Here is a 26,330-nt window from a genome sequence, read left to right on the forward strand (position 1 = left end):
CCCTCTCATTTTGTCACTCTTACTCTGTTTTGTCTTCAGTCTTTCCCTTTCCATTAGTTCTTTCCTGTTTTCCTACAAATATATTCATGTATTTTCACTCCTATAAAAACCTTCCTTCAGTCATTCTACCTCCAAAATACAACTAACCCATTTCTCTTTTTCTCCCTTTTGCCACCCAATTTCTTGAAAGCCATAATACATACCTCCAAAATCAGCTTCTTTCTCAGCCCTTATTCTCTGGCTTCTATCCACACTACTAATGAAACTCCTAATGGTCATCAATAACTTTCTTATTAAATCCAAGATAGATGATCTCAGTTCTCATTTTCCTTGCGCTCTCCATATCTTTTGGGACCATATCTCCTGCTTTTGAATACCACATTTCACTTTCAATCAGATTACAATACATTTCCTTCTAACTTTCTAACTATTCCCTCTCTTTGTTTTCCTTTGTATTCCCTATTCTTTGCTGAGCTTCTGAATGCTATCCATTCAAAAGATTGTTCTCAGCTATCTTTTCCCTCTAAAACTTATTCATTCCCGTGACTTCAACTATCATTTCTATCCACATGACTTCCAAAACTATATTTCTAGTATCAACTTTTCTCCTAAATTTAGATGATTGAATTAAGACCTTTTCATCAATCTTCTTATCTTCTCCCTTCTACCCAAAATTGATCCCTAAAATGATATCCTTAATTTAGGCAATGCTGATATCATTTATCTAGTCACTTGTGCCTAAAACTTTGATGTTAATTTTGGTTTTTCCTTCTTTATGTGTCCAATGATTTATCAGTTTTTTTCATTTCTAAATCTTGAGTTCCAAGAATAATGGATTTTAAGAAATGAAAAGGGTTATGTCTCATCAACCATACATGAAAGAATCCTGTCCTATAGTATAATGAGAAGTAATCGTCCAGGCTCTAAATGAAGGGGGTGTGGGGTGGGAAATCTAACCCCTCTTAAATAGGATAGTCTTTCACATCCTCACTAAATCTTTTCTTTTCCAGACTACATAATCCCAGTTTCTTCAACCAGTCCTCATATCATCAACTCAGAGTCTTCACCATCTTGGGTGCCTTCTTTTCTTTTCTCTCCAATCTATCCTCCATAATGTTTCCAGGTTGATCTTCCTTAAACATGCTCTTCATTGGTTCCTTATTGCCTTCTTTTTCTTAATATTAAAGACTCCACTTTATCCCACACTATCCCCTGACTCATCCACCAAATCAGATTATTTCCTATCATCCAAGAATGCTCTGTGATATATAACCTACACACATTTGCTTGTGCTATGTCTGGATACCCCTCTTTGCCTTCCCATATCCACCTGTTTAAATCCTATCCATTCTTTAAAGCTGAATTCTCAAATACCATCTCATGCATTAAAGCCTTCTCTGAGCCTCTCCAGGCAGTAACTTCCTCTCCAGGTAGCACATGGTCTGTAACTCTTTATGTATATAACCTGTATCATCTTAGTGATGGTTATTTGTGTACGTGTCATACCTCTTTCCTAGCAAATTGTTAGCTCTATCACAGCAGGGACTGTCTTATCTAACCTTAATATCTCCCATATTAGCTTAGCTTAAGTGCCTAATAAATGTTTAAAGTTGATTTTTTAAAAAAAAAGACAGTTTTCAAGCTTCCACTTCATATGATGAAAAGATTCAGGCTCAATATTAACTGGTATTCCTTCATTCTTCCACTTCAAAGGGAGAATGCTGGTACCTTCTAGAAAGTCATTCTGTTTCAGAGACTATAGTAACATGGAATCTTGCTCATTAGGCTCACTTACATGGGACAAGACTATTAATAAGGCAATGCATAAACCATAGGCTTAATTATTTGGAAATTTTCTATTTCTGAACCAGAGGATGAACAGAGAGAAAAGTCAGTCTCCCACCATACTGTCCAGCAGCTGATTGTGGAGAAGGAGCAAGCCTTGGCAGACCTGAACTCTGTGGAGAAATCTTTAGCTGATCTTTTTAGGAGATATGAAAAAATGAAAGAGGTCCTGGAGGGGTTTCGCAAGGTAGGTTTTAGGAATCAATACTTACAGCTCTTAAGTCTAATGTATTGTGCAGAGATACTCGGTTTGGTGAAAAAATACCAAGTTCTAGCTTTCTCAGATTTCTCTATTAATGGATATGGGCAGTTGTGTGAGAATAGACTCATGGATCACGCGATCACAGATTTGGAGGTCCAAAGGTCTGACCCTCTTGTTTTACAGACAAGGACAATTAGATACAGAGGAGTTAAAGTGGATGTAACTATTTTGTATCTGAGGTGTGACTTGAACTCTGGTCTTCTTGACTTTAAAGCTAACATTATCCATTCTGCCTATTCTATCCTGGATTCATGTGTTGGCTTCAGAGTCAGGAGAAGCCTTAGTTTGAATTCTGTCCTTGATACCAGTTGTGTGGGAGCCTCAGTTTCTCACCAAGGAAATGGAGATATCAATACTGATAGTAACCCTCTCACATGACCACATGAGGTTCAAATAAGATACTTTAAACATTTTCAAATTTTAGGTGCTATATAAATATCAGTTATTTTTAATACATTTAGTTCAGAATTGGATACTGATGACTGCATGAAGGGAGTACCAAAGTGAGGAGGACAAAAGTGTCTTTTGAATTAGAATATGATTCCTTTTAGGAAAGGGAATGAGTAACTAGTTACTGTTATGGAAATATTTTTAAAATAAAATCATATCATATGTGGGTTAAAATGAGCTGTAGAACTATGGAGTCAAGTGGTTTTGCTTCTGCTAGAAGCAGTGAGTTCTCCAAGTTGCTCTTTATGCTGGTGAGTCTCTTTTTTCTCCTGGGGTCTGATGTCATTTTCCTTCCTTGCTAGAATGAAGAGGTGCTAAAGAAATGTGCTCAGGAGTATTTGTCCCGTGTGAAAAAAGAAGAACAAAGGTACCAGGCACTCAAAGTACATGCAGAGGAAAAACTGGACAGGTAAGTTGTTTTGCAGCACGTCATTTTTGATTCCACACTCTCTCACCTCCGTATGTCCAATCAGTGGTCAAGACCTGTATTTTTCCTTTTGTAACATCTCTCAAATAGCCACTTTCTTTCCTCTGATCCTGTCGCCTTACCCCTGGACTATTACAGTATCCTGCTGGTTGGTCTCCCAGTTTCAGGTCTTCCCATTCCAGTCTCTTCCATTCAGCTGTCATATAGATCTTCCTAAGGCACAGGTCTAACCAACTCTTCCCACTATTCAGTCAATGTCAGTGGTTCCCTATCACCTTCAGAATCAAATATAAAATCCTCTGTTTGGCTTTCAGAGCCTTTTATAATCTGGCCCTTTCTTCCTTTCCATTCTTACTATACCTTAGTCCCTGTGACTCTGGCTTCCTTGCTATTCCTCCCATGAGAAACTCCAAGTCCCAAACTTAAGTATGTTATATTTTCACTGTCTATCATCTCCCTTGCTAGGAACAGTCTCCTTTTTCATCTCCACTTCCTAGTATTCATGGCTTTCTCCAAATCTCAGCTGAAGCCTCACCTTCTGCTTCTCTTTTATTCTTAACACCTTTGCTCAGAGATTACCCCCAATTTATCCTGTATATATGTCATTTGTATATCGTTTGTATTTAGTTTGCATGTTGCCTCCAACATTAGACTGTGATTTCCTCAAGAGAAGAGATGATTTTTCAAATCTCTATATCTCCAGTGCTTTGCATAACGCCTTCCAAAAATAGAAGCTAAGTAAATGATAGTTGACTGACTGTTCGTACTGAATATTTATTTAAAAAATCAAGTCCATATACTATAGATTTGCCAGCTTATCTATATAAATTCATTTAAACAGATTCATACCATAGGGGCTTCTACTTCTGTTTTTAAAGATAAATATTAATCATTTTATTTTCTTGTGAAAACTATTTAGTTAAAAAAAACACATCATGACCGAAGAAGGCAGCAGGATAGTATTTAGATCCCAGGATTTACAGAAATAAACTCTGAATGCATATGCATAAATGTGTGTAAACCTAAATTCTTAGATGGGATAAATTATTAAATGTATGTATAAACACATTTTTCTAGAGAGAACAAATTTTCAAAATATATTCAAAGAAAATCCATGGAAATATTTACTTTACTTTGTGGAATGTAAATCTTTACAGAAAGCTTGCTTAGCTCATAATATTAGCCTGTCTGATTGGCGCACACATACTTCATTTGGGAGATGAGAAGGAAAAGATGACTTCCCCAAAACTTGGCTCTGAAAAGAGTGAAAGCATTTTCCTTGTGAACAAAAAACATGTTTTCTTCCTAACCAAGACTGTCTCTTCCTAAAAATTTTCCAGAATTTTTGAAAGTCAGAGCAATATTATTTGCCATGTTGATGATTTGGCATTAAGAAAAATGCTATTTCATCAGGAAATGGTCAAGGTATATTATGAGGAATGAGCCAAAAAGCTATTAGAAATTTAGAAAAATAATCCTGGTGGAGTGTCAGTCTTCCTGGACTCCAGCTATACTTAAAACCACTCAAGAAATTATCTTACTCCTTTCTTAAAGATATGATGTCCAGAAAACTGTGGGCATTGCAGACTTTTAGCATATGTAAATGATCTTGATGTCATTTTATCCCTGGCTATCTTGCTTTCAGTTGTGGTATGTTGGTAATCATCAGCAGGAATCGGTTTAGGATCAGGGAGCCACTCCATCTAAAGTCTCCTTGCTGGATGTTTTCAGAGAAACCTGGGGAAACCTCTCTGAACTGATGAAGACTAAAATAAGCAGAAGCAAGAAAACAATATATACAATAACAACACATAGAAATGAAAACTTTGGAAAGAATTAAGAATTCTGGTCAACTGTATATCAGTAATAAATATATTTCTTGCCTTCTCAATGGGAGGGGTGAGAGGTGGAAGTATGAAAAAATTGTGGAACTGGAGATAAAAATAAAATTTAAAAAAATTTGAAAGAAAGAGGAAAAAATATTTGTTTCTTAAAACATTGATCAATGACAATTCTAGAGAACTGCTAAAGAATAGTTCTACCTATCCCCTAAAAGAGGGGGAATGGACTAAATATTCAGAATAAGGAGTGCATTTTTGTGCATGGCCAATATAGGAATTTGTTTTGCATGTCTATGCCTATGCATTATAAGTGCTTCATTGTTTTCTTTATGGGGAGGGGGAAAGCCATGAGTAATGGAAGGGAAAATAAGTGAATGATTATTTAGAAAAAATAATTAAAAATAAATAAAATCTGCCTGTTTCCCACCTTTGGGTTAACATTTTTAAACTTTAAGAACACCTAGTTAAGTTCCTAAGTGCATGATCAATCAACAGTTTTTTGTTTTCTTTTTTTAAATTAAGCACCTGCTATGTCGGGTGCTGTCTTTAGTGCTGATAATATAAATAAGGGTAGAGTTTAGCCTTGTAATTTCATTGACGTGGGGAACTCCCAAATGATCAAACTTCTTTCAAGATAGGTTGACATTTTCTCAGAAATATGGAGTTGTTAGAACAGAAGTTCCTTGTGAGTTTTGATTGTTCCATGTGTTGGATTTGTATCTCCAGAGCCTGGCACATAGTAAGCACTTAATAAAGGCTTGTTGATTAATTGATGGTTTAACTATAAAATTACAAGAAGCACTTGACCAGTTTATTGGCTTGCCTTGGGTCAATACTTTCTGAATTCGAGCCAGCTCTCAGTTTACTACAACATGTAGCCTCTTGACAATATAATATGATAAAACATAATATAATACATAACTGAGTTGATTTATCATATCGTAGAAAAGAAAGTAGAAATATTAATGTTTCCTTAGTGACTAGTGTTTATCTATGCATGTATTCCTACAGAGCCAATGCCGAGATTGCACAGGTCCGAGGAAAAGCTCAGCAGGAACAAGCTGCCTATCAGGCTAGTCTCCGAAAAGAGCAGCTAAAGGTAGATGCTCTGGAAAGAACACTGGAACAAAAGGTAATTCATTAAGTGACTTCATCATGTTCTCAAAGCAAAGCCTTCTTGGAGCAGTAGTATTTGCCATCATGTCAGTCCATCAAAGATAATGTGGCTGCCTCCTTCTGTTTACCCCCAAATTGAAGTTAACAGAAAGTGGCCACAGCCAAAGGAGCATTTATCTTTTAATCAGGTGAAAAAAAATAATTCCCTCTTATGCTTTGACTTGCCGTATCTATGTCTTACCCACTTTCTGCCTTTCCACTTGACTCGTCTTGGATACTCTGAATGCCATGGGGTTCTCATGATCTTAAACTCTAAATGCAATAAGTTTTCTGATGTCACGAGGCTCTTAATTCTCTGGTAAACTCATCTCTACTCCCGTACCCTTGAGAAGAGAGTCTCAAACCATAGAAAGTATTATTACTATTATTATTGTTATTTTTAAACCCTTACCTTCCATCTTAGAATCATTACTGTGCCAATATTGGCTCCAAGGCAGAAGAGCAGTAAGGACTAGGCAATGGGGGTCAAGTGACTTGCCTAGGGTCACACAGCTAGGAAGTGTCTGAGGCTACATTTAAACTCCCATCTCTGGGACTAGTCTCAGTCCATTGAGCCACCTAAATGCTCCTACCCTGAAAGTATTATTAGTTATTCCAACCCCTTTGGAGTAAAAGTAAACATTAAGAGTAAAGAAGGTGCCTAGCTTAGTCACTTCAAGCCAGGAACCATAAATTCAACTAATAATCATAGTTATTGATTCTTAGAGCTGACATAGAAATTAAATATCCCTTCATTCAACATCCTCATTTTCTGTGTGGGGAAACTGAAGTCAAAGAGGTAAAATGATTTCTTTTCCCAAGGTTTGGATTTGTATTTAAAGTTTGAATGCCAGCCCTGCCACTCCTTGTATGACTTTTAGTGAGTCCCTTAACCTTTTCACAGCCTAGTTTCCTACTCTGTAAAATGAGGTAGTTGGAGCCAATGACTCCGGTGGTCCCCAGGTGTACGTCTGCTGTAATATCCTATGATGTAGAGAGTAAGTAGGGCCAGAACTCAAGTCCCCTAATAGGGAACAGAGCTTCCCTTCAGCGTGAGCTCATTGGGGCTTTCGTTAGGACTCTAGTGAGTGAAAAGCAGCCTCAGTTCTTTGAGAGGTCTGGAGTAGGTGCTTCCTCTTTGCTGCCTGTTGTCTAACCTGATGTCTCTGGAAGGGGACCTACCGACAGGCGTGAGGTCTCACTGTCTCAGAAGTCACTGGCTCCGGGGTCTGTGAGGTCTTCAGCACTCGTTATAGTCACTGGAGCTATAGCTGGAGGGGAGCTAGGGCAGAGCAGTGGACGTGGAGGACAGGAAGACCAGGAAATCTTGCCTTCTTAGCCGTGGGATACTGGCAAAGAATTCTCCCTCTCTGAGCCTCAGTGGCTTCATCTTTGAAATGAAGGTGATGTATTCAAGAAACCTCTAAGATTCTTTCCAACCAAAAATCTAGGATCCTGTGTTGTTGCTGGCTGGCTAATCATTTCAGTCTTATTTGACTCTTGTGACCCATTTTGAGGTTTTTTTGGCAGAGATACTGGAGTGGCTTGCCATTTCCTTTTCTAATTCATTATATAGATGAGCAACTGAGACAAACAGGGTTAAATGACTTGCCTCAGGTCATACAGCCAGTGTCTGAGGCTGGATTTGAATTCATGAAGATGAAACTTCCTGATTCCAGGCTCAGTGCTCTATCCTCTGCACCACTTAATTAATATCCCATAATCCTTATAAACCAAATCATCCAGGCCAGGGATTCTTAACCTGGGATCCATGGATAGATTTCCGGGTATCTCTGAACATTGTGAGGGAAAAAATACTGCATCTTTATTTTTACTACTAACTGAATTTTTCCTTTAGTTATTTAAAAACATTATTCTGATCAGAAGCCTTTCTGTTTCACCAGACTGACAAAAGAGTCCAAGGCAGAAAAAGGACTCCCCCCATCTAGTGTAACGCTCTCATTTTACAGATGAAAAAACATCTCCAATTAAATTAAATGACTTTGCCAAGGCTACATAGATGTTGAACTTAATTCTTTGGACTTTCAATCCAGAATTCCGTTATATCATGATGTATTGGAGTCAGGAAGATTTGTCTTTCTAAGTTCAAAACTGGCCTCAGACACTTACTAGCTGTATGACTCTGGACAAGTCACTTAACTCTACCTCAGTTTCCTAATCTGTAAAGTGAGCTGGAATAGGAAATGGCAAACCATTCCAGTATCTTTTCCAAGAAAACACCAAATGGGGTCACAGAGACACAACTAAAAAGCAACCAACTAAACCACAACAAATGAGAGGAACCACTCTTAGTGCGTGTCCTGAAAGAACTATATATTTTGGTCAGGATGGGGCCATCATTCAGCTCAGATCCCACTATTTTTTTTCCTTAGACTTTGCATAGCACTTCATACGTCTTATGTTTATATCATATTTTTCATTATGTTTAATACATAGTTATCGCATATTTGTTTTGTAGTTTTGTATATTCCACATATTTGATAATACTTATTCTCTTCCCTTACCGGATTGTAAGTTCCAATAAATCAGCCATTATATCTTAATTATCTCTTCATCTCCCATTATTGCTTAATTCAGAAACTATTGACAGGATATCTTCACTACTTCTAGGATCTGTGATATTGTTGTTGGGAAAGGTTAGGGAACATCATTTAGTGCATACTATGTACTAGGCACTGTGCTAAGTGCTTTACAAATATTTTATTTGATAGTTACAATAACCCTTTGAGGGAGGTGCTGTCCCCATTTTATAGTTCTGGAGACTGAGAGAGTCAGAAATTGAGTGACCTGCTCAGCATCACAATCTAATGAGTGTAGGAGACTGGATTTGAACTCAGGTATTTCTGACTTTAGACTCAGCATTCTATCCACTGGGCCATCCTAGCTCTTGGTTGTGGTACTTCCTCCACCGGTGTAGATCACAATCTATTCATACTTTTAGGAATCAATCTTCTGAGGAGAGAAGATGGAATTCCTGTAGGGGATATTACCCTGACCTCTTGGCTAGCTTTCTCATCATAATTCCCTCTGATCTTAGCTCATGGTCAACTCCATGCCAACATGAGGCATCAGAATATAAGAGGAGAGAGGGGTTGCAGGTGGTAGATGCTTAATAAATAGTTGTAGAATGAATGGATGAGTTTTCATGGCAAAATGTCTTCTGAGACCTTATTCAACTTTATCTAGTTAATCAGATACTTGGGAATAATTTAGGTGATTAGTTCCCCACTTGAGGAGTGGAGAATCTTGGGTATCTTCAAAAGATGTGGAGATAGATGATATATATGATTTAACAAAGTGACATAGCCAGGAATGGATACACATGAGTATACCAGTAATCCCTCTGTTATGAGGAAAATACAGTTCCAAAATGTTTCCAGATACCAGAGTTATCACATGAATATACACACACACAGACATACACACCCCCCCAGTAACTCCCTGGCAAAAATATCTGAGAATTATCAGAAAAAAGTATTACATAATCCTATGTAGTTAGTGTGTGTATGTGTGTGTGTGTATAAAATCAGACAAGTAATTTTAGAGATCAGAAGGGCATAGTCAATAAGGATTCCCAAGAGGAGCCAAGATGCATATTTTCCTTCCAATAAAGTCTCTTTCTTTCCTTCACTTTCAGAATAAAGAAATAGAAGAACTGACCAAGATTTGTGATGAACTAATTGCCAAAATGGGGAAAAGCTAACTTTGAACCAAATTTTCGGACTACACTATTGAGTGCAATATGACCATTGGCACACTGATGTCCATACCTTTCTGTGGACAGGTTATATTTTCACTTTTTCGTATGCACTACTGTATTTTCTCTCTAAATAAAGTTGATTTAATTGTATGCAGTTCTCAGAAGACTATCAGAATTTCTTGCTATTGTTTGCATTTTCATAGTATAATTCATAGCAAGTTGATCTCAGAGTTCCTGTATCAGGGAGATTGTCAAATTCTCTAATAAATGACAAATTGCTGATCCTAGCTTATCCCTTTGTACATGAGTTCCCATGTCGGGTGTCTTTTGGATTTAATATGAACACGTATTACTTTGCATGGGGACTCTTGCCTTAAGGAGTGTAAACTTGATCCGCATTTGCTGATTTGTTTAAAAAAAAAGAAAAGAAAAAGAAAAATGCATGTTTCAAATAAAATTCTCTATTGTAAATAAAAATTTTTTTCTTTGAAACTTCGAAACAAGTGTGGCTATATTTTATATTCTATGAAGACATTTGGTACCAAGTCCCTTACTCGTAACCTTTTGATAACCTTTAAAAAAATATAGTAGAGGAGGCAGTTAAGTGGTTCAGTGGCTAGAAAGGCAAGCCCAGAGATAGGAGGTCCTGGATTCAAATGGGGCCTTATATACTTCCTACCTGTGTGACTCTGGGCAAGTCACTGAACCCCCATTACCCAGCTCTGACCACTCTTCTGCCTTAAAACTAATACATAGTATTGATTCTTGACAGAAGATAAGGGTTTAAAAAAAAGGAAAGAAAAGTTTAGTGGAAAAGAAGATCCCTTCTTTTTGAAAGAAAGAGGGTGGACTAGATTTCAAAAGTTCTTTCAGATTTCTTAGACGATGTCAGCTATACAATGTGGAGGGGAGGGAGTTCTTTTTCTCTATCTGTAAGAGACATCTTTTGGAGAGAGGGAAAGTCATCTTATGCCTTGCCTATAACATGAAGATACTGAGAAATGCTGATGATCTTCTTTAATAAGTGAATTGACCAAAATGATTTAATTATGGATAAAAAATAACTTTAATTTCTCTTTTATTGATTGAAAAAAGCCTGAATTCCTCTAAATAAATTTCTTGATTAATAAACACTGTAGTAATAACAACTAACTTATACAGCACCTACTGTGTACTTTAAACATATCTCACTAGATCCTCACAATAATCCTGGTGGGTAGATCCTTATTTATCATCCCCATTTTACAGATGGGAAAATGGAGGCAAACAGAAGTTGAGTACCTTGCCCAGGATCATACTACTACTAAAGTCTGAACTCAAGTTCTTACTCCAGGCCTCGCACTGTAGCACTTAGCTGCTTCTAGCTGTTTTGGGGGGGGGAAATAAAGCATAATATAAATGTCATTATTATTACTCAAACTAAAATTTATTTGTGATCTCATTAATGTGGGTAATCCCTCCAGTAAAATGGGTCACAGCCCATCAGTGCCTATTCATTATTAACAATAATTCTAAAACCTTTTCTGGTCATTTAACTTAACACTAAAATATTAGGAAATAACTACCATCACTGTGCAAAATAGGTAGTCTAACTGCCCTTGAAATTAAACTTATGTCATACTTGTTTAATTGTTACTGGCTAGAAATTATGAAATCATCAGGTGATCAAAATTTTGCCTGTATAGGAGCAGGAGTAATAGGAAATAAGGGATAACTGGGGAAGGATAGTATATATTTATTAGAAACCCTCTCTGACCCCCCCCCAGTTGTTCATATCCTCTTTTCTTCAATTACCTTCTTTTCATTCATCTGGGTACATGTCCTATATATCTGCCCAGTATGTTGTAAGCTCCTACTGGGCAGGAATTGTCTTTTTTTTTTTATCTCTGCATCCACCACAGTGCCTTGGACATATGTAGGTGCTTTAACAAATGCCTGTTGGATTAGATTAAATTGGATTAAATTAGAATTGAATTGAAATCAAATGGAATTGGAAATGAAAAACAAAGCAAAGACATTAGCCCCCTAGCCCAGCCTGAGATTTTCAGGGTTGCCATCTCTCACCAATGGAAGCAAAGCTGATAGTTGCTTTCCTGGTTATTGACTCATCTTTATCTTCAAGTAGAAGAAAAATTTGTTCCAGTGATCCACAAAATGGGAAACGTTGGTCATCCTGAATCTCTCTGTCCACATTGGCAGAATGAAGTAGGGAGATGATCTGTTGAATGCATCGAGGTATATGGCCAGTTGGTACCACAAAGGGAAAAGCAAAAAAAAATCTCTGCTGTTCAAAAGCCGAATGGCGCCATCCCTGGATGTTGGACTTAGGACCTGGAGACATCAGTTCTAATTCTGCTTTTGACTTTTTTGACTTTTGCTGCATGACCATGGCTGTAGACCCCTAAAGCTCTGGGCTCTGGTTTTGTCATCTTTAACATTTGCACTGCCTACCTCACAGGGTTGTTGTGAGGAAAGTGTTTGTACTTAAAGCACTATGGAAAAGCCACTTGCCCAAGAAAGTTTGTGCTTTCTTTTGTCGTATTTTTCTTTAATTATCTTTGTTGAAACAGTAAGAGATTCCCAGGATGCCTCTGCTACCATTCCCAGCTTCTTCAGGATCCTGCCTACTCCGGACAGCCGTACATGCATGCTAAGCTCTTGTCTTCTCCCGCCACCAGGAAGAGAGAACACAGAGCATCACATCACCACTAGTGTTGGGTGGACCGTATCATTTATTCAGGTTCCTGAGATGCTTATCCAGTCTTCACATTTGTCTTTATTATATATGTTTTCTTCCCCTAGCTGACAAAAACTGGTTATATGTATGTGTGTATGTGGACCCTGGGCAAATTCTCTCAAATGCTCTCAGCCATTCATGTCAGACTCAAATAGAAACAGGGACCACTAATCCATACATAAAGATCACCGCAGGCTACATAGTGACTTCATTTTAAAATCTAATGTTATCTCTGTTATTGTATTTTTATTTTGTTAAATATTTTCCAGTTACATTAAGAAGAAATCCTCATCTTCTAAGAATTGATATTTTGTATTGGTTCCAAGGGGAAGGGCTAAGCAATGGAAATTAGGTAAATTGTCCAGAGTTACACAGCTAGGAAATATCTGAGGCCACATTTGAATCCGGGTCCTCCCACCTCTAGGGCTGACTCTCTATCCACTGAGCCACCTAGCTGCCCCCCTCCAATTACATTTTAATCCAATTCAGGTCCACTCAGGAGAGTGGCTGAGGGCAGTGCATTTAACACTTCCAATCTAAGCAGCATTCTATGACTAGAAATTGCCAAGAAAGTCCTGAACTGAAGGTAAAGAGTTTCTTCATCTGAGTTTCCTCCACACATGAAATCACAGGTCCGATCTCTATGCTAGCCCTTGCGATCCCTGTGCCAGTCTGAACCATGACCTCAAAAACTTATTTTTCTTGCATACTCGAATTCCATTCCTGATAGTGTCCTCCATCCTAGTTCAGACCTGATATACTTCCTCCTCGTGCTCCCAGAGGCTTGACTTTATTGTACAGTTTTGTTTTTCCTTGGCTAAATGTCATAATACAACCAGCTGTAGAGATGATACACCTGGTGGTCACGAAGCACAGTGGTTGTGGCCATCCTCTGCCTAGCTTGGTCCATCAAGACTCTAGTCCGTCCATTCAGGTGTCCTACCGTAGCCATGCTTCCAGTGTGTTCTGACACTTTCAACTTTGGTCTCACCCCCAGAGCTCAGTAGCTGGGTACCATTTTTTTATATTAATGTGTCCTCCCATTCCATCTGTTTTCATAGTCCCGCAGGAGTCTTTGACCTTAATGTGGTGCTACAAATATTCCTTCTCTCCCTTTGTAATGCCCAGGTCTTAACAAGGCATATTTCCATGAATTTCAGAATTCTTTCTACTCATTCAGTTTCCCTCCCTTTATGGCCTTTCAGATTTTTTCTTAAAATTAAGGAATGGGAACAGCTTTGCGGCTCAGAGGATTGAAAGCCAGGACTAGAGATAAGACATTCTGAGTTCAAATTTGGCCTTAGTCACTTTCCAGCTGTGTGACCCTGGACAAGTCACTTAACCCCCATTGCCTAGCCCTTATTGCTCATCTGCCTTGGAACCAATACACAGTATTGATTCTAAGATGGAAGGTAAGAATTTAAATCAAAGAAACAAACTAAAAAAACCCTCAAAGATAGTGAAAATAGTAAGTTGGGTGAGTATAGTTCTATTGAGCCCACCATTAACTTTTCTAAAACTAAGTTCATTATCTCCTCTCCTCCAGTCCCCAACTTGAAATTCCTTCTGATATTATGTACAGTTGACAATCCCTTTCTCTTAAAGCCCATTTTCTTTTCTAAATTAAATTTTATTTTTTCATTTATCAAGCATTTATTTTTTTCTCCCTCTCATTTCCCCCAACCTCTTCCCCAAAAGAAAACAGAAAACCAAACTCTCATAATTAATCTGCACAGTCAACCAGCATTTCAATATTGGCCATGTCCAAAAACAAGTGGTTCATCCTTCATTTTTCACATGTCAAGAGAAGAGTGAGTTTACTTTCTAACTCAGGGAGATAGCACTCCAAAGAGTAATGAGATTATATAAGGACTTGGAAGAGCAACTTTCCATAATAACCTCCCATTCTCACCTCTCTTCTTTAGCTGATGCAATGGAGAGAGCCCTGGATTTGGAGAGAGAGGACCTAGATTGGGATCTCTCTGATGTGCTATTTCTTAGCAATGCATCTTGGGCAAATCCCTCTTGCTATTCAAGTCTCATTTTCTTCATTTTACAGATGGACACTGGGGACATGGCGATGGGAGTGGGGTTTGGGATCAGGGCTCTTAAGAGACTACATCAGCTATACAGGGAAGTATACAAGGGTAATGCTTAGGCAAGAAAATTATCAGCCAAGGGTCCAGATGCTCTTTAAGATATTTCATTCTTCTTCTGGTTTACAGTCCCTCTCCTACTCCACAGAACCTGTGATAACATCTGTGTTTTGGTTTCTATTTTCCAGCCCAGCTTCCTGAAGCTGATTTTCTGAATCCAGTTAGTCAGTTTATGTTGTTCAGTCAAATCTAACTCTTCATGACCCCGTGGACCATATCATGCTGGTACTGTCCATCAGAATGGTCCTGCCATTTTCTTCTCCAGTGGATTAAGACATAGACATTATGACTTGCCCAGAGTCACACAGCTAGTGTCTGAGATCAGATTTGAACTCAGTTCTGCCTGGCTCCAGGGCCAGTGCTCTAACCACTAAGCAGTTAATAGTAATAAAGTTTTATTGAAAAGGAAAGAAATGAAATACAAATTATAAAATGGAAAGCCATTAATACCAGAGATATGCTTCCCTAGAATCAATATCCTTGAGCATGAAGCTTTTCTAAGAAGAAATCCTCTTCCATAAAGTCCTATCTGTGGAAGGGCAGACATCCAGGTCCTGTCTGTCTATCTTTCTCTGTCCCCACTTGCTTAGGCCAACATAGCCATTCCTCTAGAGTCAGTAAATCATTAAAAAAAAGTCAAATGCAAGATGGAGGCAAAGCATCTATCACTTGAGACTTTTTTTTCCATTTGTTGCCCACACTTTCTTGCCACCTCCCTTTCTCTTATTTTGTCAGATCTCTTTCTTTCTTGCTGGTCCCACCCATTACCAAACAAATCCCTTGGGGAACACATTTTATTTTCTCCATTACTCAAATGTGGAAAGGAAGGAACAAATATGCCTAGACTTCAATATAGCAGGAAATATGATTTTTAAAAAGTGATTACAATCTATTCTTTACATCTATTCCTTGATAAACTTGATTAGTGAGTGGTCTTGCCATTAACCTTTCAGCTCAAGCTCCTTATTGTCCTCATAGACTATAAAATATTTTGCATTGTTTCACTTATCAACATATCATCAGGGGAAGACGTGAGAATGAACTCTAAGCAGTGGTGCTGGTGGGTTTTTTTTTTGCTTAAAACATTAAGCTTCTTAAGTGCAGTCAATAGTACCAGTTGGCCTTTACACATTTTTATCGGTGGTTTTTCCCAGGGCAGAAGTGCAGTTGAGTTGTTCAGTCATTTTTCAGTTGTGTATGACCCTTCCTGTTACCATCTGGGATTTTCTTGGCAAAGATACTAGAATGGTTTGCCATTTCCTTCTCCAGCTCAAACTGAGGCACAAAGGGTTAAATGACTTGCCCAGGGTCACACAGCTAGTTAGTGTCTGAAACCAGATTTGAACTCAGGAAGATGTCTTCCTGATTCCAGGCTTAGGGCTCTGTGCACTGTGCCACTAAGCTGCCTGTGTGGTTGAGTAGAAATATTATATTTTGGGGCTATGTGGGCAGTAAGGCAGCCCCAGGTTGGCCTGCTAAGTGGGATAAGGGATGCAGTGGTAGATACATGGAGTCACAAAGACCCAAGTTCTGATCCTGTTTGAGATATTTACTAACTTTATGACCCCTGGGCAAGTCATTTAAACTTTCTGTGCCTTAGTTCTTTACTTGTAAACTGAATTCATTGAATTCAATGGCCTCTGGGTTTCTTTCATCTCTAAGTCTATAATATAGTAGAAAGGACTCTAGACATAGAGTCAGAGGACCTGGGTTCAAATTCTACCTTTAAAGACAGAGTTCAAATCTTCCCTCAGACACTTATTAGCCATATGACTGAGCAAATCACTTATTCTCTCAGCCTCAGTTTTCTCATCTGTAAAATGGGAATAATAAGAGCATCTAACTCACAAGGCCAATATTAGAATCTATCTCACAGGACTGTTGGGAGGAACACATGAAACAATGCCTGTAAAACACTTTATAAATCTTAAAAAGCTGTAAAAAATGTTAGCTAGTGTTGCAGTTCAAATTAAGACAACAAAGTTCCAAACACATTCAATTTTTGGTAAGGCTGGCAGGTATCAATAAAAAAGGGTCTTTAGTTCCTTAGCAAACCAAAAGAATCCAAGGTAGAGTTTACAAGATTTCTTATAGTTTAAGGAAAATGAATAGAAATAGAACAACAAATAAATATGCTGTAGAAATAAGTCATCTGGTTTCTGTTGGTGGAAAGGATGATTATTTTCTTCCTAGTTGCTAGGGAAAAGTGATTGTGTCCACCTGTGTCCATGCAAAGACAGCTAATGGTACAGAGATGGTCTCCTTGACATAAAGATAGAATAGAGCTGGCGGAGTGCATTGAGAGTTAGACTGAGAGATGGGGGTCCTGGATTCAAATCTGGCCTCAGCTACTTCCCAGCTGTGTGACCCTGGGCAAGTCACTTAACCCCCATTGCCTAGTCCTCACTACTCTTCTGCCTTGGAACCAATACACAGTATTGATTCTAAGACAGAAGGCAAAGGTTTAAAAAAAGAAAGAATAGAGATTTACAGGATGGCTGAACTTCTGAACTTAACTCAGAGACAAAGAAATATGACTAAAACAGTTATACTAAGTGTCAGTGGTTGATAGAGAATGGAATCAATTATAACATGGAATTAATTTGATTCTCTCCTGAGTAGTATTAGTTACAGCAGCAGCCCCAGCAGAAGCATTAAGTAACTATGTGATCTTGGACAAATTATTTAACCTTTCTAGGTCTCAGTTTCTTCATCTGTAAAAATGAAAGTATTAAACTAGATGACCAACTCTGAATCTATGAGACTGTGAAGCTATGACCTTTGGTATATTAGGTGGAATATCAGAGGCAGAAGAAATGAGTTTCCCAAGAAAGAGGGGCATTAATGAACGATGTGCCAGATTCATGCTGTATGGATGGAGGTTGACATGGATGAAAGGTTGAAGCACAAGAGAAAAGGTCAAGAAGTATAAGACATGGGGATCGAGATTGAGAAGTGATTTGGGCACGAGTCATAGAATGTGAGACCATCTTGTCCAATCTCATTTTACACAGAAGGACATGGATTTTGATGCAAAGAATGACTTGCCCAAAGTCACACTTTTCATGGCAAAGCCATGCTAGAAGCCATGAATTCTGATGACCATTTCAGGAGTCTTTGTGACACCATGCCATCAGTCCAGGGCAGTGATTCCCAAAGTGGGCACCACCGCCCCCTGGTGGGTGCTGCAGTGATCCAGGATGGTGGTGATGGCCACAGGTGCATTTATCTTTCCTATTAATTGCTATTAAAATTTAAAAAATTAATTTCCAGGGGCACTAAGTAATTTTTTTCTGGAAAGGGGGCAGTTGGCCAAAAAGTTTGGGAACCACTGGTCCAGGGAGTAGATTGCCTTGTGTACACATGCTGTGGAGGAAGGGAAATGGAGGAGAGCTGGGAGGTGAGATACTAAGAAAAAAGAAAAGAGAAAAAATGACATCAATGATGTTGTCATTGGCAGCAATGACATTATCAATGGTAGCTAGGTCATACTGGGTCTGGAGTCAGGATGGCAATATATTCAAATCTAGCCTCAGATATTTTCTAGCTGTATGGCTCTGGGTAAGCCATTCAATCTCTATTTGACTCAATTTTCTCAACTGGGAAATGAGAATAATAATAGCACCTGCCTTCCAGAGTTGTGCAGAAGAAATGAGATAACATTTATAAAGTGCTTAGCATAGTGACTGACACATAATATAAACTTAACAATGCTTATTCCTTTCTCTTCCTTCATCTCTGTTTATTTAAAAGTAAACAAAAGAGAAGAGACATACAAATTGGCATTCTTAGAAATATCATGTTGTATTTGAATTTTTATGTCTCTTCTCTTTAACAAATTATTTTATTTTTAAAATATTTTATTTTTCTCCCAATTTCATGTAAAAACAAATTTTAACATGTTTTTAAAAGTTTTGAGTTCCAAATTCTCTTTTTACTTCTCACCCTCTCTTCTATCCTCCCTAAGACAGTAAACAATCTGATTTAGATTTTACATGTGTAATCACATAAATCATTTTTCCATGCTAGTCATTTTGAGGAAGAGATCTCAAGTGGGAAAAAATAGAATTAGAAAGTGAAAATATGGTATATTTCAGTCTGCATTCAGATTCTATCAGTTCTTTTATATTGCTGTCACTATGTACTATGTTTTTCTGGTTTTGTTCACTTTGCATCAGTTCTTATAATTCTTTCCAGATTTTTAAAAAATCACCCTGCTTCAAATTGTGGTATATTCTGGTGATGGAATACTATTGTGCTCAAAGGAATAAACTAGAGGAATTCCAGGTGAACTGGAAAGACCTCCAGGAATTCATGCAGAGTGAAAGGAGCAGAGCCAGAAGAACATTGTACACAGAGACTGATATACTATGGTAAAATCGAATGTAATGGACTTCTGTACCAGCAGCAATGCAATGATACAGGACAGCTCTGAGAGATTTATGGAAAAGATGCTACCCACATTCAGAGGAAGGACTGCAGGAAAGGAAACATATAAGAAAAACAACTGCTTGAATGCATGGGTTGAGGCAGACATGATTGGGGATGTAGACTCGAAACTACCACACCAATGCAACTACCAACAATTTGGAAATAGGTCTTAATCAATGACACATGTTAAAACCAGTGGAAATGTGCATCGGCCATGGGTGGGGGGAGTGCGAGGGGTGAAGGGGAAAGTAGGAGCATGAATCATGTAACCATGTTAAAAACGAATATTAATAAATGTTTAAAAAAATCACCCTGCTTGTCATTTATAATAGGACAACAGTATTCCATTACAATCATGTACCACAGCTTGTTTAGCCATTCTTCAATTGATAGAAATAGTCTCGATTTCCAATTCTTTGCTACCACAAAAGGAACTGCAATAAATATTTTTGCACTAATAAATCCTTTTTCCTTTTTAAAAATCTCTTTGAAATTCAGACCTGGTAGCAAGCAGTATTGCTAGACCAAAGGGTACGCACAGTTTTTAAAGTCATTTGAGCATAGTTCCAAATTTTTCTCCAAAATGGTTGGATGAGATTGCAAAGCCACCAACACTGCATTTGTGCCCCAATATTCCTGCATCCCCTCCAATATTTATTGTTTTATTTGTTCTGTTATGTTAGCCAATCTGATAGTTGTGGGATGGTATATCAGAGTTGTTTTAATTTGCATTTTTTAATCAGGAGTGATTTAGAGCATTTTATCATATGACTATAGATGGCTTTTATTGCTTCATCTCAAAACTGCCTGTTCATATCCTTTGACTATCAATTGAAAAATGACTTTTATTTTTTAATAAATTTGACTTAGTTCCCTATGTATTTAAGAAATTAGACCTTTATCAAAGATACTTGATGTAATAATTTTTTTCCTAGCTTTCTGCTTTCCTTCCAATCCTGGTTGTATATTTTTGTACAAACCCTTTTTTAGTTTAATTATTTAATTATTTCAACTAATTTTTTATTGATTCTCTAAGATTATGTAGGAACACCATCATACCATCTGCAAAGAGTGATAGTTTTATTTCTTCATTGCCTATTCTAATTCCTTTAATTTCTTTTTCTTCTCTTATATCTATAGATAGCAATTCTAGTACAATATTGAATAATAGTGGTGATAATGGACATCCTTGCTTCACTCCTGATCTTTTGGGAAGACTTCTAGCTTATCCAGACAATTCTTGCTGATGATTTTAGATAGATACTATTTATCATTTTAAGGAAAGTGCCATTTATACCCATGCTCTCTAGTATTTTCAATGGGAAAGGGCATTGTATTTCATCAAAAGCTTTTCTTGCCTCTATTGAGATAATTATATGATTTCTATTGGTGTTGTTATATATATGGTCAATTATACTGATAGTTTTCCTAATATCTAATCAGCCCTTCATTCCTGGCATAAAATCCACATTATTGCTATAATCTCTTTGCTAGTATTTTATTTAAAATTTTTTCATCAATATTCATTAGGGATATTGGTCTATAGCTTTCTTTCTCCATTTTTATTTAGGTATCAACACCATATTTGTGTCCTAAAAGGAATTTGGTAGAACTCCTTCTTTGCCTACTTTTCCAAATAATTTATATAGTCTTGGGATTAATTGTTCTTTCTTGAGGAGTCCTATATGTGTGGATTAGGAGAGGTCAAGCAGCTCTGCCACCATCTTAACCCGGAAGCCTTTTCTGATTAATATTAACATTGACCAGATAATGTTTATGTTAACCAGCTTGGCTTTTAGCCAAGTAAAATAATAAAAAATCCAAACTCTAGTGAAATTCTATGAAATATTATTAGTTGGCACCTATAGCCGTACTTTTCCCTCAATCTAGGTTGGTTTGTTTTAAATTGCTGGTTACTATTGGATGAATTGTTCTTTAAATGTTTCTTCTTTCACTTGTGAATCCATCTGGCCCTGGGGATTTAGTCCATCTGGCCCTGGAGAATTTTGAATTTAAAAAAAAACTATATATAGTGGAGAAAAACTAAGTTATATATAACACAAATTCAAAATTTCATATTTAATCCCTTCTTTTTTTCTTTGTATAAGAAGTGTTCGTGTTTGTTAAGTTTATAATAGAAAATATTATTTTAAAATAAGAAAAAGTAACCTCCTGAAAAAGAAAAGATTGGGCTTTTTGGTTTTGAAATGTGTTTGCCTCTTCCTGACTCCATTTCGAATTTTCTTGGCAAAGATACTGGAGTAGTTTGCCATTTCCTTCTCTAGCTCCTTTTACAGATGAGAGAACTATAGCAAACGGAGTTAAATGACTTGCCCAGAATCACACAACTGGTAAGTTTCTGAGACCAAATTTGAATGCAGAAAGATGAGTCTTCCTGACTCTGAGCCTAGAGCTCTATCCATTGTGCCACCTAAATATTGGTCACCCCTGGCCTATGGTACAGGTAAGGAGCCAGCCACTAGAGATGTGAATTGTTCAGAGTCTGATAAAAGAACTTGGGCAAAATATATTCTTCAGAGCTGCTTTTACAGTATGGTTCAGTGAGCAAATAGACCTGTAGTTTATGATTTCCTTATACCTGCAACTACATGGTGTTTGCCCCTGCAATTCTGGCTGGCATCACCCTTGCCATGGTTCCCTGCCCTCTTTTGACAGTCCCCGGCTCCCAGTTGACCTATTGCTCATGTACACGCCTCCCCAGCAATGGCTTGGTTTTGACAGCCTACAACTAAGAAACTCTACAGGAAAGTCCTGTAGCTGTGGAGGTAAAAGGGTCTCATTTATTCAACAAGCGTTTCATATTCCACAGACCCTAATTAGGAGTCTTAATGTGTGCAGAGCTCTGTGTCAGGTGGTGGGGAAATTCAGAAAGGGAATCCAAGGCTCAAGAGACTTGATTTTGCCCCCTCACGATTCTGGCCACTACCAGATCTTCAACTGGGGACATTCTAAATTATAATTGGGCCAAATCTTTACAGAATACCAGAATTATAATTAAGGGACACCAAGCCCTCTGTTCTTCTTTTGTCTCATTTATGAAACCGAGAGGGTTTTGCTTCATAATCTCCATGATCTATTTTATCTTTGAAACTGTATACCTTTCCACAAAATGACTAATATGGAAAAACTGTTTAACATGATTACACTTGTAAAATCTATATTAGATTGCTTACTGTCTCGGGGAGAGAATGAGGGAGGAAGGACAGGAAGGAGGAAGAAAATTTGGAGCTCAGAACTTAAAAAAAAATGAATGTTCAAAATTGTTTTTACATGCAACGGGGGGGGGAAATATTATTTTAAAAATGTTCAAAAAACAAAAAAAAATGCAAGGTACACACATACACTTTATATAGCTTTATGAATTATTTCAATGTTCCTTCATCCACTTGAGTCACTAAAAGGCCAGCAGGGGGTGCTATTGTGTGCAAGATATATCAGATGCCCAGGTTCTTTGTCTAATTAATAGTTCCTTTACTTTGTTGCATTTCTCCCTCTCCATCACTGGTCTATTTTCTAGTCCAACTGATTGAGGAGGCAGAATTATCCCTCAGCAGTCTTCTGGCCCTTCTTTCCACCCAACTAATTCTTGGTCTCTAGGAGAATGCATAAAACCCATTCATTAATTATTCCAAAAGCACAATTAGAATAAAGTGAACAGAATCGAAGAGCACTGTACAAAGTAACAGCAATAATGTACAATGATCGACTGTGGATGACTTAGCTACTCTCTTGCAGCAATACAGTGATCCAAGACAATGCCAAAAGACTCACGATGAAAGATGTTGTTATCTGCCTCCGGAGAAAGAACTCGTGGAGTCTGAAGGCATTTTCCCTTTATTCTTTTTTGGCTCCGTGTTTTCTTTCACAACATGACTAATATGGAAATAGGCTTTTCATTGTTGCACATGTATGACCTAGATCAAATTGCTTACTCTCTCAGGGAGTGGGAAAGAGAGAATTTGGAACTCAAAAGTTTAAAAAATAAATGTCAAAAATTGTTTTTTACATGCGATGCAGTGGCACAGGTTTCAGTATCAGAGGAGAGAAAGGACTGTATATGAGCAGTTGGGAAGGTAGAATTGTCACGATTTAGGAACAGATTGAAGATGGGGAGTGAGAGAGTTGAGGATGACCCCTCATTTGTGAGCCTGGGTGACCAGGAAGTTGGTGATACCCTAACAGTAATAAGGAAGCCAAGAAGCGAGGAAGATTTATGGAAAAAGATGAGTTAATGTGGGACATGTTATGTTTAAGATATCTATCCCAGTTCAAGATGTCCAATAGGCTTCATTTTCCTGATTTTCCCCTCTCTCATCTGAGATCCCTACTCACCTTCATTGATTTATCCTTGTACTCAGTCATATGAGATATCAAGACTTGCAAACTTTAATCTCCTGGTGTGGATTCTCCTTGAAATCCTACCCTTTCTATTGACATGTAATTTAGTATTATGAAAAATTTTGATCTTGGAGTCAGAAAATCTGGATTCGAATCCCGATCCTACCTTTTAATACCTGTGCACTCTTAAGTAAGTCTCTTAACCTACCTGACCTCAGTTCCTCATCAGTAAAATGAGTCATATATGTGGGGATGGAGAAAGATGGGGTTGGAACTAGATCATGTACCAGATCCAAATCTATGGAACTATAAATTTATTATCTGTGTGACCATATGCAAGTTACTTAAGGAAGGGAACATTTAAGTATATATCAGTCACAGTGCTAAGTGCTTTACAAGTATTATTATCTCATTGATTTTTACAAGCCTGGAAGATAGATGCTATTATTATCTTCATTTTACACTTGAGGAAACTAAGGCAGCCAAAGGTTAAGTGACTTGTCCAGGCTTACATGGCTAGTAAGTTATCTAAGGCTGATTTGAACTTGGGTTTTCCTAAGGCTCAGACCTCTCTTCACTATACTATCACACAACCTCTCTGAACTTCAGTCATCTCATTTGTAGAAAAGAGATAATAACAATATTTTTACCTCCTACTCCCCTCCCAGAGTTCTTTATATCCCCAGGGCTTTGCAATCAACCAATCAATAACATTTATTAAGCACCCACTATGTGCTAAACTCTGTTCTGAGTGTTGGGTATACAAAGACAACAATGAAACAGACCCTACCATCAAGTAGCATAGTACACGCTTTTTAAATAATCCTTTTAGATTGGACTACATTGGAAAGGGCTTTGTAAGCTAGAAAGTACTTTATGGATGTGTTGTCATTGCTGTGTTCTTATTATGGCAGGAGACAGAGTTCAGAGCATCCCATCTGGTCCTTAAAGCTACTCTCAGCCTTCTGTATCACAGGTAATCCCAGACTATAGATTAGGACTGGAGATGAAATTTGACCTCAGGAGGTTGTTGGAAGGGATACCTGAGGGAGACTTACCTAATAGAAGTCTTTATAGGAAGCATCCCCCTGTGGCAGGACAAAGAGTCATCTTGGGTTTCTTCTCCCAATAGGCCATGACTTTCCTTCTAGGGGGCTACAGTGTCAATGAACATGAGAAGTCTGCCTCACCTGAGCCCAGGACAGGAACTGCATGGAACCTTCCCTATTGTCTCCAGGGAGACCACAACTGACTCCCAGGGAACCAGGAAGTCTAGGTCTCACATCCAAGAAACTGAAGTGGGCAAACAACGCAGGGCCCCTTCCAGTTGTCATGAGCCCTCTGCAAAAAATAAACTTGCAAGGCGGACTGTCCTTTGCCTAAGATCCAGCATCTCTGGAAGCATATCCATAAAGACCACCACTATGCCAGCTTCCACCTTCACACCAATTCACTGATCTCAGCCCCAAGGATTCTAGAGCTTGTTAGTGGTAAGTCTCACTTGGTGTTATTATTCCATTTCAGAGAAAATCAACACAATCAGAATGGTGGAAAATGCTTTGGAGCCCTAAACGTTATTCTCCATCACTGATTCTCTAACCAGAAATGGGCTGCCTTATTAAAATTATATTTTAAAATGAAACCAGCATCTTTGTAAGGTCAAATAGAAAGAAAGAGTTGACAGAGTTGAAATAATGAATCATTGGCCTTTTTTCATATTAGGAGGCATTGTAACCTAGAGAGAGTAAAAAAAAACAACATTCTAGATTTGGAGTTATATGTAGCTGGGTTCATATGTCATCTCTGCCACTTGCTAATCTGTGTGATCTCAGGCAAGTCAATTGACCCCTCTCCACACTCCCCCCACCCTGCCCAGATTCTGACACTCATTATGGCTCTGATGATAGGCAAGTCACAACTTCTCCAAGTTTCAGTTTTCTCATCTGTAAAATGGCCATAAGGCTTGCCCTGCTTACCTCCTTTTTGGATTAAAGTATTTTGTAAACCTTGAAGCAAATTTTAAACTTTCAGTCCACTAGTCATAGTTGGGCAAGAAACAAATTAAAATGTGATTGGGAAATGTTTTACCAAATAAATGAAAATGCAATATAATACAGATAATGTTAATTTGTGGTTTTCAAATTCAATAGAGCAATTGCAGGGATCAATTTCTGTTTGAGTTGGACACTATTGGGTTTTTTGTTTATTTTTAAAAATATTTTTCCATATTTACATGATTTGTTTTCTTTCCCTCCCCTCTTCCTTCCCTCCTCTCAGAGCTGACATGCAATTCCAATACAAATGTTATCACTTGATACCTATTTCCATACTATTCGTTTTTGCAATAGAACAATCTTTTAAACAGAGTAGTCTTTTAAAACCAAAACCTCAAACCATGTACCCATAAAAACAGGTTTTTCTTCTGTGTTTCTATTCCCACAGTTCTTTCTCTCCCTGTGGATAGCCTTATTTCTCAAAAGTCCCTTGGGATTGTCCTGAATCATTGCATTGCTACTAGTAGCAAAGTCCATTACATTCATTCCTTAATGTTTCACTTTCTTTGTACAATGTTCTCTTGGTTCTGCTCATTTCACTCTGCATGAGTTCATGGAGGTCTTTCCAGTTCATATAGAAATTCTCCAGTTCATCATTCCTGTCAGCACAATAGTATTCCATCACCAACAGATACCATGATTTGTTCAACCATTCCCCAGTCTCGGGACATCCCCTCATTTTCCAATTTTTCGCCACCAGAAAGAGTGCAGCTATGAATATTTTTGTACAACCCTTCTTTATTATCTTTTGGGGGTACAAACCCAATAGTGGTATTGCTGGATCAAAGGGCAGGCATTATTTTAAAGTCCTTTGAGCCTAATTCCAAATTGCCTTCCAGAATGGTTGGATCAATTCACAACTCCACCAGCAGTGTATTAGTGTCCCAATTTT

General features: G+C 37.9%; 1 protein-coding gene across 3 annotated transcripts in view; it reads left to right on the top strand.

Moving 5' to 3' along the window:
* Positions 1–9,750, top strand: part of TACC2 (transforming acidic coiled-coil containing protein 2) — a 213,406-nt gene extending 203,656 nt beyond the window's left edge. For all 3 annotated transcript variants that reach the window (XM_044665637.1, XM_044665638.1, XM_044665636.1), the window contains 4 exons: positions 1,872–2,032; positions 2,860–2,966; positions 5,837–5,957; positions 9,639–9,750. In XM_044665637.1, coding sequence (XP_044521572.1) covers positions 1,872–2,032; positions 2,860–2,966; positions 5,837–5,957; positions 9,639–9,704 — 455 coding nt within the window. In that variant the 3' untranslated portion in view covers positions 9,705–9,750. The remainder of the gene's footprint in view (positions 1–1,871; positions 2,033–2,859; positions 2,967–5,836; positions 5,958–9,638) is intronic.
* Positions 9,751–26,330: the final 16,580 nt, after the last annotated feature.

Source organism: Gracilinanus agilis, chromosome 2, assembly GCF_016433145.1.
Source record: "Gracilinanus agilis isolate LMUSP501 chromosome 2, AgileGrace, whole genome shotgun sequence".
Classification (NCBI taxonomy): domain Eukaryota; kingdom Metazoa; phylum Chordata; class Mammalia; order Didelphimorphia; family Didelphidae; genus Gracilinanus; species Gracilinanus agilis.